This window comes from Rattus norvegicus, chromosome 4 (assembly GCF_036323735.1).
Source record: "Rattus norvegicus strain BN/NHsdMcwi chromosome 4, GRCr8, whole genome shotgun sequence".
NCBI lineage: Eukaryota > Metazoa > Chordata > Mammalia > Rodentia > Muridae > Rattus > Rattus norvegicus.
In genome coordinates this window covers 171,232,586-171,246,038 of record NC_086022.1, presented here as the reverse complement: position 1 = coordinate 171,246,038, position 13,453 = coordinate 171,232,586, and the positions used below count along the sequence as shown (strand labels likewise).

General features: G+C 46.3%; 1 protein-coding gene across 1 annotated transcript in view; it reads left to right on the top strand.

Annotated features, from left to right (window-relative positions):
• Positions 1-13,453, top strand: part of Plbd1 (phospholipase B domain containing 1) — a 56,291-nt gene that overhangs the window by 14,450 nt on the left and 28,388 nt on the right. Inside the window, exons 3-4 of the mRNA NM_001013927.1 lie at positions 6,790-6,873; positions 8,366-8,504. Coding sequence (NP_001013949.1) covers positions 6,790-6,873; positions 8,366-8,504 — 223 coding nt within the window. The remainder of the gene's footprint in view (positions 1-6,789; positions 6,874-8,365; positions 8,505-13,453) is intronic.

Below are 13,453 nucleotides of genomic sequence, written 5' to 3'. Positions count from 1 at the left end.
CCCAAACGGTTGCTAGCCATCTAGAGTCAGACCTGCAGTTTGGATATAAAATGTCCCCCAAAGGTTCATGTGTTCAATATTTGGTCGCCAGATGGTGACCCTGTTTGGGAGAATTTGTGGAAACTTTTGGACACGGGGCCTCGCTGGCAGATACAGGTTTGTAGGTGTCAAGCTTGAGGGTTAGAGATCGGCTCCGCCCAGTTCCTGCCTGCCATCTCTACTTCGTCCCAAACCAGATTTAAAGAGTCCCAGACACAAGTTCTTCCCGATATTAAGTCCACGCTGTGTGGACTGTACCCTCTTAAACCATGGGAGAAAATAAATTCTCCCTCCCTTGAGGTACTTCCTAGAGGTACCCCATCCTGGCCGCAAGAAATGTGCCCACCCCCATAGGCGCTCACTCTTCCTCTGCCGCACTTTCTCTTATCTTTGTGGGTAGACGAGTTCTTGTATAGCCTAGGTTAGCCCATCACTCACAATAGAGCTGGAGATGCCCTTAAACTCCTGATCCTCCTGCCTCTAGTTCTCAAGTTCTGGAATTGCAAACATGTGTCACCATGCCCAGCTAGAGGCTGTCTTTCTTATTTGTCATGTGGGTGTGTGCGCACGCGCAACCCCCAGAGGCCAGAAGAGGGCATCAGATGCCCTAGAATTTGAATTACAGCTGACTGTGATCCATCCGGTGTGGGTACAGGGAACCAAACTAAAGTCCTCTGCAAGAAGAGGAAACACTCCTAATTACAGCCACCTCTCTATTCTCCAATGATGTCTTCTTGATAAAACTTCTTAAGATTGTATCCCCGCTGACTTCCAGCTCCACCTCTCCCCTCCTCCAGCTGTGCACCTTAGAGTTAGGGTCCCAGCCTTGACCCAGACACCTGGCTTGGCACTCTGCCTCCAGCTGGTAATGACATGCTCATTAGTGTTAATTGAATCCTGTTGTTGCAGTCGATGAATCAGAAGGAAGAGGCTTGAATTTCCATATACTGCAGCAGAGTGGTAGCCCCAGCCAAGCTGAGTTTCTGTGTTTTTAAAGTGATTGGGCGGCTCCCTAAGAGTTGTAAATTGAGTTTCTGGTGTCTCTCTGGTGAGCTAAATGTTAAGTGGTCCTGAATGGGTCATTAATAAAATGAGGCATGAAACCAGTCTGAGGAGAAAAGGTGATGAGGACGCGGGCCCTGCGATGCTCTCCCTAGTTGTTTAAATGGAGTGGATGATAAATGGAGTGTCCATTGCAGCAGCCGAAGCGGCCTCCTCTGGAAATGCCCAGCTGCAAGGAGGAGTCAATGCCACACACATCTGTTTTGCTGATCAGGAGGGAGGGACCGAAGTGGGCATGAGGGTGTTCTGTGGTGGAGAGTGTATAACACAACGATACAAGCTCTCCTCGGTATTGGGCAGCTGTCAAGAAACTCCTCAAGAATTTCTTCCACATGCCTGGCTTGCTCCTTTTTGATGTTAGAAAGTGAATATGTTTCTAGGTCAAGTCTATAGGCAAAGGCAAGAATTAAGTTATAGCCCGACCCTCAAACACAGCTAAGGAACCATCAACGTGTAACTATTTGGAGCTTAGCGAGGACCACTGAATACAGAAGGCACGATGGCAATTCTGATGTGTGACAGTGGTCACAGCCAGCTAGCTGCAAGCATTTATCTAGTATACCAGGCTCCACATTGTGTTCCGAGAAACTTCGTGTGAACCCTTCATGCACTAATCCTGTGATCACTGGGGTCCCTGTACTCGGAACCTGAAAGGGCAGGGAGGCATGCACGCACGCTTTAGGAAGGTGAAAGTTAGAAAACCAGTAAGTGGGTGTCTCAGTCAGGGTTTCTGTTGCTGCAACGAAACATTATGACCAAAAAGCAAGTTGGGAAGAAAAGGGTTAAATCTTACACTTCCACATCACTGTTCATCATCAAAGGAAGCCAGGACAGGAACTCAGGCAGGGCAGCAACCTGGAGGCCAGAGCTGATACAGAAGCCACAGGGGAGTGCTGCATACTGACTTGTCCTCCATGGCTTGCTCAGCCTGCTTTCTTATAGAACCCAGGACCACCAGCCTAAGAGATGGCATTACCCAAAATGGGTGGTTCCCTCCCCCATCAATCCCTACTTAAAGAAATGCCCTAAAGACTTTCCTTATGGAGGCACTGTCTCATTTGAGACTCCCTCCTTTCAAAGACCTCAAGCTTGTGTCAGCGTTGGAAACCAGGCTGTTTAGTCAGAGTTTGTCCATTTGTATACACACACACACACACACACACACACACACACACACACACACACACACACACACACAGGTTAATTACTGTGGAAAACACCAAGGTAGCCTGTCTGGTTCCTGATCCAGGAAAGCCAGACAAACAGAAGAGTCAGACACAGTGAATGACAAGCACTAAACAATGTGGTGTTGACAAGAGGAAAAAGATTCAGAAAAGATAAATGGTCATGAGCCTTTGAGATTCTCGACATCTGAGTGTGTGTGACCAGTGACAGAGGTGAGCAACTCTTAGCCCACTTAGGAGGAAGCACTGCTGGTCCCAAGACTAAGCTTGACAGATCCATGACGTTCTGCTGCATGAGACCCGCAACCGTGGAGAAGCTGAAATCTCGCTTTTAGTCGTTAGCCAATGTAGAGTCAAGCTTTGAACTTAGAATTCAAAGTCTGTGTCCTTGGGGCCCGACTTAGTCTGTGAGCTTGCCTTTGCAAGCAAGAGGACCCATGTCACAGAAGAGCACGGTAGTGTGCAGGGAAGGCAGAGACGGGCACATCCTTGGGTTCACTGGACAACCAGCTCAGCGAACTGGCTGAGTTCCAAGCCAAATGGAAACCCTGCCTCAAAACACAGGTGGAAAGGGCCTGAGGAACAAACCTCATGGTTGTCATCTGGCCTCCATGATTGCATGTGTGTGAGAGTGTGTGTGTATATACACAGAGGGAGGGAAGGGGAGGAGGGTGACCTTGGATATTACAATGTTATGCTTTATTATTTTCCCCCACGCAAAGAAGCACGACACAGGCCAGGAGTCTGAGCTGAACATCACTGAGACTAAAAGTAGACTGTGTGTCCCTCAGAGCCCCCAAACGCAGATGGATGCAGAGTTCCACTGTTCAACTACGTTATCTCTTCCCTGCTCTAAATGTCAGAACAAAACATAAACAAACAAACAAACCTTGTCTTGGGGCTGGAAAGATGACTTAGAAATTAAATCTGTGTACTGCTCTTCCAGAGGACCAGAGTAACTCTAACTCCAGAGGACCTGATGCCCTCTTCTGGCTTCCTTGGGAACTGCATTCAGGTGCACACACACACACACACACACACACACACACACGAAAATGATCAAAAGTAAAATAAAAATTTTAAATACAGTCTCTACTAAACAAACAATAGTCTAGTAATTACATGTGAGCTGGTAATGTCAGGGGCCTGCCTATGTATATTTCCGTCTTGTGTTGTGTACGTCTCCTTAGCTGCCGTCTCCCAGTCGCGAGATTATACTCCTCTGCTTCGGGTTTTCTCTGTTAGAAATACTGACATTTGGGTCTCATTGTTTCTCACTGAGGGCTGTACAGTGTCTAAGAGCCAATGAGTCTCCGTGATGCTCTGTGGAGGGCAAAGTCCACAGGACTTTCTCCTTTTGAGAAGTGCTGTGCTTTTGACAGTGGAAGTGTGAAAAAGCTGGAACACTGTATGAACTAGGCAGGGTGCAGTGGTGGGGACTGTGGGTGCAGTGGTGGGGACTGTGGGTGCAGTGACTGACGGGGACTGTGGGTGCAGTGGTGGGGACTGTGGGTGCAGTGGTGGGGACTGTGGGTGCAGTGGTGGGGACTGTGGGTGCAGTGACTGACGGGGACTGTGGGTGCAGTGGTGGGGACTGTGGGTGCAGTGGTGGGGACTGTGGGTGCAGTGGTGGGGACTGTGGGTGCAGTGACGGGGACTGTGGGTGCAGTGACTGACGGGGACTGTGGGTGCAGTGGTGGGGACTGTGGGTGCAGTGGTGGGGACTGTGGGTGCAGTGACGGGGACTGTGGGTGCAGTGACTGACGGGGACTGTGGGTGCAGTGGTGGGGACTGTGGGTGCAGTGACTGACGGGGACTGTGGGTGCAGTGGTGGGGACTGTGGGTGCAGTGGTGGGGACTGTGGGTGCAGTGACAGGGACTGTGGGTGCAGTGACTGACGGGGACTGTGGGTGCAGTGGTGGGGACTGTGGGTGCAGTGACTGACGGGGACTGTGGGTGCAGTGACTGACGGGGACTGTGGGTGCAGTGGCGGGGACTGTGGGTACAGAAATGGGGACTGTGGGTGCAATGATGGGGACTGGGTGCAGTGATAGGGACTGTGGCTACAGAGATGGGGACTGGGTAAAATGCCCAATATTTTTGTTTCCTTACCTAAGTGAGCATTGTATATCCAAAATTTACATTTTATTTTTTAAAGTTAACATTGCATATAGAGTACAATATTATTTAATTGTGTGTGTGTGTGTGTTTGTGTGTGTGTGTGTGTGTGTGTGTGTGTGTGTGCTTAATGTGTGGTAGGGAGAAGGTGCTTGTCATGGTGTACCTTTAGAAGTCTGAGGTCAGCCTTTGGGAGTCTGTTCTCTATTTATTTGAGTTCTGTTTATCAAACTCAAGGTGTCGGGCTTACAGGACAAGCACTGTTATTGGCTGAGCCATCTTGCCAGACTTCTATACTTGCAACCTGTGATTTCATCTTTTAGTAAGAAATGCAGCTTAGATGGTTGGCCCTGTCTCTTTTCCCCTTCCAGTTCAAAATGCTCGCATCCCTTACTGCCCAGGATTCTCCGAGATCTACAGTGGGCTCCACACACTCGAGCCTCTTTCTAGGCTTAGCCTTTTTCCAGAAAGTAGGTTTCCTGGGCTTCCCTGGGCAGAGAGAGACCTCCTCGCCCTTCCCCGTGCTGTAACATTATACAAGCGCATAAGTAGTCACACACACAGGGAACAAAGCCACAGTGCATTCCACTGAAGGGGAAGACTTTGAATTAAGTACTCAGAGTTTTTCTACATCATCCTGGGATAGACTCTACAAGCAAAACCCCCACTTCTCCGTGGTCTGAATCTCATTCCTTCAGATTTTAGAATCAATTAATAATTGTCCCTCCTCCTCTGACCAGTGAACCCCAGAATGGGTCTATGTTACTGAGGCACCTTGTAGGGAGAAGAGGGTTTAGTCAGTGGTTGTGATGGCATCCCCAGCACCCATCGGGGTAGAGAGATCTCTTTAGTCATTAGTGTGGGTATTTGATCATCTGCTATGTAAGACCTGCATGCTCTTCCTGATGCCCGGCTGTGTAATTACTGCCGTCTGAGATTGCCATAGCCAACCCCTACCTCTTCCTGCTCTGTGAACTTCCAGCATCTCCTCACTTCCAAGGCCACATGGAGTATTTAGCTGTCTCCTGAAACTCACTGAGATGTGTAGGGACATCTTGGAATGAGAACCCCTAAGTTTGTTGCCCGGAGAAACCGACTTAAATCGTCAAACCCACGAGGGGCACTTGGTTAGTCCATTTTTCCATCTGTGACAAGAAGTTTGAAGTGATTAGTCAGCCTTTGGGTGAAAGGCTCTCTGGTGTCAGAGGGGTCAAGCCCTGGTCGTTCGGGCCCATGAGAGCAGTGAGTCATGTGGGAGCCTCACAGGAGCTCTATTAACATTTTTCATCATGGTTATAAAACACCAGTAAGAAACCACTTTAAAGGAAACTTTATTTGGGGTTTGTAGTTTGGGGGACAGATACAGTCCATGTGCAGATGTTTACATGATGTCCAGAGTCACAATGTACAGGACTTCAGGAGAAGGGATCACCCATAACCCAGAGCCTCCACTCCCATAGCTCTACCTCTAACCTCTAGGCTTTGTTAGAAAGACTTCACCGTGTCTCAAAACAGTACCGCCAGCTGGGGCCACACAGGCCACGCGGGAGCCTGTAGTGAACGTTTCATATTCAAAGCACACCAGTCACTTATGGTGTTTTCCTCTTCTGCATTCCATGTTAATTTAAATGTCATCGTCATCGTCGTCGTCATCATCATCATCATCGTCATCATCATCATCATCACCACCACCACCACCACCACCATCAATGTGTAAATGCTGTGGTGTGTGTCTGTATCTGTGTGTCTGTGTGTCTTTCTGTACATGTCTGAATGTGTCTCTGTGTGTATATGTGTGTGTATGTATGTGTGTGCCTGTAAGTGTATGTATGTGTGTGCCTGTGTGTGTGTGTCTGTGTGTGCAATAAGGAGTCAGAGACAAATTAGACCCCTTGGAGCTGGAGTTACAGGAAGTTGTAAACTGCCTGGTGTGGGTGCTGGGACTTGAACTCAGGACCTCTGCCTGACCAATTTTCATTCTTGACAACTGAGCCATCTCTCCAGTCCCACCGCCTTACTCTTTATGGAACCCGGAGCTCGTTTTGCCTAAGCTGGCAGTCCAGCAAGCCTCCAGCATCCAGTCTCCTCATCTTCCCAGCACTGGGATTACGGTTGTGTCCCACCACGTCTGACTTTTATGTTGGGTGCTGGGAAACAAACTCAGGTCCTCTGGGAGGGCAGCGAGTGCTCTTAACTGCCGAACCATCTCTCCAGCTCCTGGAAATAGTTCTTAATGTTAAGTTGTGTGTTTGTTTGATTTAAGTTCTAAAGAATGATGGTGGAGACTTGCGTCTGGTGAGCATTCCAGTTAGCCAAAAAAGAGTGGGTTACTGAAGTTGTGACATCCAAGAGACACTGGAAGGTAACGCTGTATCTGTCATTTCAGACACATGTATGACCACTTCACGAACCTGTACCCACAGCTGATCAAGAATCCTTCCATCGTGAAGAAAGTGCAGGACTTCATGGAGTATGTATAAAAGCTCCCTTTCCTTGTTCCCATGGCTACCCTTTCTTGTTCCCATGGCTACCCTGCCACTCCCCCCACCATACTGAATCTGAGTTTGCCTCTTCAGCAGACCCTTTTACTAGAGAGGCCACGTTTTCTGTAATGGATGGAAGCCTGGTTGTTAGCAACTTCAGCTCTTTTAGAAACAGAGAAGGGGAAGTCAAATCCCTGAGGCCTCCCATGTGGGTGACTCCCTCTTTCTTTCCAGGCACCCCTTCTCCTCCTTCCCCAAGGTGTTTCTGTGTCGTGAGCATGGCAATTAACTCTGGGAGTTGGGAGAATATCTAAGTCCCTCGCCTGGTACATGGAGAGACATAGAGTCTTACAACGTATCCCAGATTGACCTCAAAGTCAAGCTAAGATCCCCTTGCCTTGGTGTCCATAGTACAGAAATTACCTACATAGCCAGCTCTAAAGTCAAACATCTTAATGCTTTCTGGGGTACTTCTTTTTTAATTAAGTTTTCTGAACAGTACAGTTTGAGTCTAATTGAATTGATAGCCTGGGAGGCTCATCTGGAAACCCAAAGGTTCTTGTGTGCGCTGCTGAACCAGGCACTAAACATCCCTTTTGTGGATGTCTAGAGGGTCTCGAGCATCAGGCAAAACTGTGAGGCTGGATCCCCGGAGGTGTGCACTGAACTTTCTTAAGAAGAGAGACACCTTAAACTAACCAGAAACAGCTTTCTGTGTGAAAATTTGTGTCAAATCATTAAATCATCTCATAAAAACAAAACCAAGCCAAAAAAAAAAAAAAAAAACCCAGAGAACTCAAAGTAAAAATGAAAGAACTATTAAAAATAAATCATTTGGGGAGCCTGGAGAGATGGCTCGGCAGTTAAGAGCACTTGCTGTTCTTGTGGATAACCTGGGTTCTGTTCCCAGCACCTATCTGGTGGCTCCACCGTCTGTAACTCCAGCTCCACGGGATCCACTGTCCTCTTCTGGACGTCACAGGTACTGCAGGCACCTGGTGCACTGACAAACGTAATAGTAACCTTTACCCCCCATGGGAATGCTAAAGCAGAGCTGTTGAGGCAGACAGCAATAATGAAGTGAATAGGGTGGAGACCTCTGTGAGAGCAGCAGCCTGTGTTTAAACCATCTTGTCCTTGGCATCATTTCTCCCATCAGCAACTGCAGCTCGTCTACATACAAAAGTAAACTTAACTGTCTCTACTGACCTGATGAAACTCTATGCTTTCATGTATGGTGTAACATACACAGGTCAATGTAACACTCAGAGTCTACACAGGGCCCTAAAGAAGCTATGAAAGAGTTAATGTCCTGGGGTGAAATTAGAAACAGTTTAAAGTTAGTACTGAAGTCACTTGAATGACAACAATGTAACACAATTAATAATTTAACTATACCTGCGTGTGCAGGTGCCGGCCTCTAGACTCCTGGTTTGGTTTGGCTTTGAAATCTATGGTAAAGTCTAATTCCTCCCCCAGGAAGCAAGAACTGTGGACTAGGAAAAACATCAAAGACCAGAAGGATGACCCGTTCTGGAGACACACTGGCTACGTGGTGTCACAACTAGATGGGATGTATCTTGGAGCACAGAAAAGAGCTTCAGAGGAGGAAATGAAGGTAAGACTTTTATAAGGTTCTTCGGAATTTCTATGACTGGAATGATGAAACAATTTTTCTTTTGATCCAAGGTTAAGGGCATAGCTTTGTGTCATAATACTTATCTAGCATATTCTGGGTTCTATCCCTTGCACCATAAACAAAACAAAATATTTTCTTCATCTAATGATCTTCTCATAGAAATGCATTTAACTAAATCCAACTGGCAAAACAAGGAAATGAACAAAAAAGCAAGCCAAGCATCCAGGGCACGTGGCCATCCTGGGTTCATGGCCAACCTGGGCTACTTGATCACTTCCAAGCCAACTCTATCAACAGAGTGGGAAAAAAGCATTCCTAGTGAGGTGCAGATCAAACTGGGACCAGAACAGACATTCCTCACAGCAAGCACTGTAACGCCATACCGTGACATCTAACTGCCCGACACAAGGCTTAGGCACAGAACAGTGTGTGTCTGTTTTCCCCAGCCTTTACTATATGCTGCTCGTGCAGAGGTTAAGGGCCAGTTCCAAGATTGTAAGCTCACCCAACAGGAGTTAGTGTTTTAGGTTATCTGCTCATTAAGACAAAATGTCCCAGTATATAAATTCTAACTGCCACGCCTGGTGGCCATCACTTAAACACAGGTCTGGTCATCATTCTGGAAGAACACTAACAAGCCTGAGGTCCCTAAGGTACCATTGACAAAGTTCTGAAGGTTATGGATGTTTTGTTCCCTTGGGTAAATGGTAAATAATGTGTGCCTGTGTGTGTGTGTGTGTGTGTGTGTGTGTGTGTGTGTGTATGGTATGTGTATGTGTATGTGTATGATGTGTGTGTGTGTGTGTGTAGTGTGGGGGGTATGTATGGTGTGTGTGTATGGTATGTGTGTGTGCTTGTATGGTATGTGTGTGTGTGTGTGGTGTATGTGTATATGTGTGTGTGCATGGTGTGTGTGTATATGGTGTGTGTGTATATGGTGTGTATATGGTGTGTGTGTATATGGTGTGTGTGTATGGTGTGGGTGTTTGTATGGTATGTGTGCGTGTGTGTCTGTGTGTGTGTGATGTATAATGTGTAGGCAAAACATTTGAAAAAAAAAGGTTCACCACAATGATGTTCATGATTCTTTTTGTTTATTTTTTAGTTTTTCTACTTTTATGTATATGAGTGCACTGTAGCTGTCTTCAGACACATCAGAAGGGCATCAGATCCCATTACAGATGATTATGAGCCACCATGTGGTTGCTGGGATTTGAACTCAGGACCTCTGGAAGAGCAGTCAGTGCTCTTAACCACTGAGCCATCTCTCCAGCCCAGATGTTCATGATTCTTAATCATAGGGGTCCCCCACCCCCTAGTCCTGCTAATACATTAGAAATCGAGTTTACACGCTGGGCATGGTGACACACACCTGAACCTCAAGCCCTTGGCTGTACAGATGAGGGGTCAAGAGTTCAAGGCCATTGTGTTGGCTAGTTCAAACTGTCAGCACAAGGAATGACCGTCAGGGAAGAGAACCCTGAGGGATTGTCTAAAGCCGGTTAGCCTATGAGGGATTGTCTGGCTAACTGAGGTGGAAAACCCCATTCTAACTATGGGTGGCACCATTTGATGAGCTGTGCCCTGGCACTGTGCAAGAATGGAGAACACTGAGTAGCAAAAGCGCACAGTGAGGATGCAAGCGCACAGTGAGGATGGCTTTGTTTTCTTTGCTCTTTACTGGGGATGGGTCTTAACCTGGACTTGCAAGCCACTAAGTCCTTTCCTTCCCCGAGTCACTTCTTGCCCACATAGTGGGCAATGGAGAGGAAACTAGAGCAGCCATCTTCAACTGCAGAGTGAATTTGAGGCCATCCTGGAGTACATGAAACACTATATGTGCTGTCTGGTTTAACTTGACACAACCTGGAGTCATTTAAAAGGTGGACCTTAGTTGAGGAAAGGCCTCCATAAGATCAGGCTGTAGGCAAGCCTGTATGGCATTGTAATTGATAAGAAAGGTCCTAGCCCGTTGTGGGTGGTGCTGCCCCTGGACTGGTGGTCCTGGGTTCTATAAGACAGCAGGCTGAGCAAGCCAGGGAGAGCAAGCCAGTAAGCAGCACCCTCCATGGCCTCTGCTTCAGTTCCTGCTTCTAGGTTCCTGCCTTGTTTTGAGTTCTATCCTGAGTTTCTTTGGTGATGAACAACTATGGCCGTGAAAGCTTATGGTGTTTCATCACAGCAATAGAAACCCTAACTAGGATACTACATAAGAAAGAGATAAAGGGGGGTGGAGTGGTTAAGAGCACCGACTGCTCTTCCAGAGGTCCTGAGTTCAAATCCCAGCAACCACATGGTGGCTCACAACCTTCCTAATGAGATCTGATGCCCTCCTCTGGTGTGTCTGAAGACAGCAACAGTGTACCTATATATAATAAATAAATCTTTTTTTAAAAAAAGAAAGAGATAAAGGAAGAATAAGGAAGGGGAGGAAGAAAGGAAGGAAGGAAGGAAATTTGAAACCATCCTGATAAATAATTCCTCCTCCATACTCTGGTGTTGACAGGCTGTGGAAAAAGAGGGCCCTGTTCTAAAAGCACTGGTTAGGATTTGTGTGCTCTGTGTGAAAGCCTGGTACTCGTGTGCCCTCTGACCCAGAAAGCCCCCTTTGGTGTTATCACAGGGATACAGCAGCAGATACACAGTAAAGGAGGTGTGCAGACCCGCTGATTGCAAGCCCCGTGTCATACCAGAAGACTGAAAGTGTCCAAACGCAGAGAGGACCAACCAGACCAATGGGGTAGCTCTGATAAGTCCAGGCTCTGTCTGGGAACAGCCTTGGTGATTGGTTGCTAAGTGTAAAAGGAAGTAAGATGAAGAGAACTGTTTCTTACATGCTGCCTCTACATAAGACAGATAATGTTGGATAGAAAGGGTAGAGAGATATGTAGATGATAGATTAGATAGATAGATAGATAGATAGATAGATAGATAGATAGATAGATAGATAGATAGATAGATAGATGATGGTAGATGATAGAAAGATAGATTTTTCTGTTTTCAGATTTTGAGAATCAACAATGTCTATTGAGACCACCATTAAAGTATAAAGTCTCTTGCTGCCAAGCCTGATGATCTGGATTCAGTCAAGATATGGGCATAGTGAAAGGAGAGAACTGGCTCCTACAGATTATCCTCTGACCTGCATACGTGCACTGTGGCATTTGTGTACGCACACAGCCACATGCACACGCACCACGCACATGTGTGCATGCACATACCTTCTAGCCGCCAACGCACAAAATTATATAATACGGTTTAAACATTTTTAAAGACTAAAGCCCTAGCATTCTGCATAGATGGCTCAGCGGTTTCAAGCACTGGCTGCTCTTGCAGAGGACATGGATTCAATTCCCAGCAACCACAATTACGTTCACAATATCTGTAACTCTAGTGCTCCCTTCTGGCCTCCTGGGTGCTGCATGCATATAGTGCACAGCCATACATACAGACAAACACCTATACATACAGAATAAAAATAAATACATTTTAAAATAATAAATTTAAGAATCTAAACCTTAAAAAAAATTACCCACGGAAGAAAGGGAGAGCAAAGGAAGGAGCAAAGACAGCATTTCCTTGAAGGAACTTGGTTGGTAGGCTTGACTTCAGAACCACACTGGTCCTAATTACAAAGCACAATTTAACAACAAAGAAAAATCCATCTTTTTTTAAAGTGGTAAAAATGATATAAGTATATCTAAACTTTTAGATTTCTTTTTACTTTTTTGAGGTCATAATTATCACTTTTCCTTTCCTGCTTCCAAGTCCCTTCATGAACTCCTTGCTCCTCTTTCAAATTCATGACCTCTTTTTTCTTTTAAGATTTATTTCATGTGTGTGAGTGCACTGCCACTGTCCTCAGACACACCACACAAGGGCATCAGATCTCATTACAGTTGGTTGTGAGCCACCATGTGGTTGCTGGGAATTGAACTCAGGACCTCTGGAAGATCAGTCAGTGCTCTAACCGCTGAGCCATCTCTCCAGCCCCAGTTTTTTCATTAACTGTTGATACATACATACATATATGTGAGATGTATATAATTCATTCTGAAATACATAAGTGCAGCCAGCTCAGTCTGTATATGATTCTTGTCTGTGTCAAGGGCTGACCATTTGGAACTGGATCACCAACTGGTGGGCTTTTCCTGGGGTAGACTATTTTTCCAACTCTCAGCACTTCTTAGTTCCTGGAGTTCTTCAGTAGGCTGAGGCCCTGTTGTCTCTCCCAATCTCCTCCTGCCTTCCGTTCTTGCCGTCCTTGTTCAACTCACATTAAGGCCGTCATGTTGGCGAGCCTTTATGGGAGTAGCCTCTGACACTCCTAGGAGGCAGAATATCCCTGGTTTTGTGGGTCATTTCATCTTTATACCCTTCTCTCACAATGTTCCTTGAGCCTCAGGTGCGGGAGTGTTTTATAAATATATCCTTTGGCACTGGGCTCCACAAAACATTTTGATTGGTTGTGCCTTTCTGTAGTGGTCTCCATCTGTTGCAAAGAGACATTTCCTTCACTGTGGATGAGAATACACTTACCTGTGGGTATTGGGACAAATATCTAAACTTTTAGCAAAATGAAGCTAACATGGGAGTGACCCATCAAGTGTGGTGGTTCATTCCTGTAATCTGCTCACTTGGGGGTGCAAAGACAGGAGAATTTCTCTGAGTTCTTCAACAGCCTGGCTACATAGTAGAATAATGTCTCAAGAGACAACAATAGGAAAAGGCCGGAGAAGAGGACCCTCTGTTAAAGGCACTCTCTGCTTTTCCAGAGAATAGACATAGGACAAAAAGAAAGTAAAAACTATGTGGTGGTTTGAGTGGTAATGGCCCCCATAGGCTCATGTGTTTGAATACTTTGTCATCAGTTGCTAGAACTGTTTGACAAAGATTGGGGGCTATGGGGGGCTTTGTTGGAGGAGGTG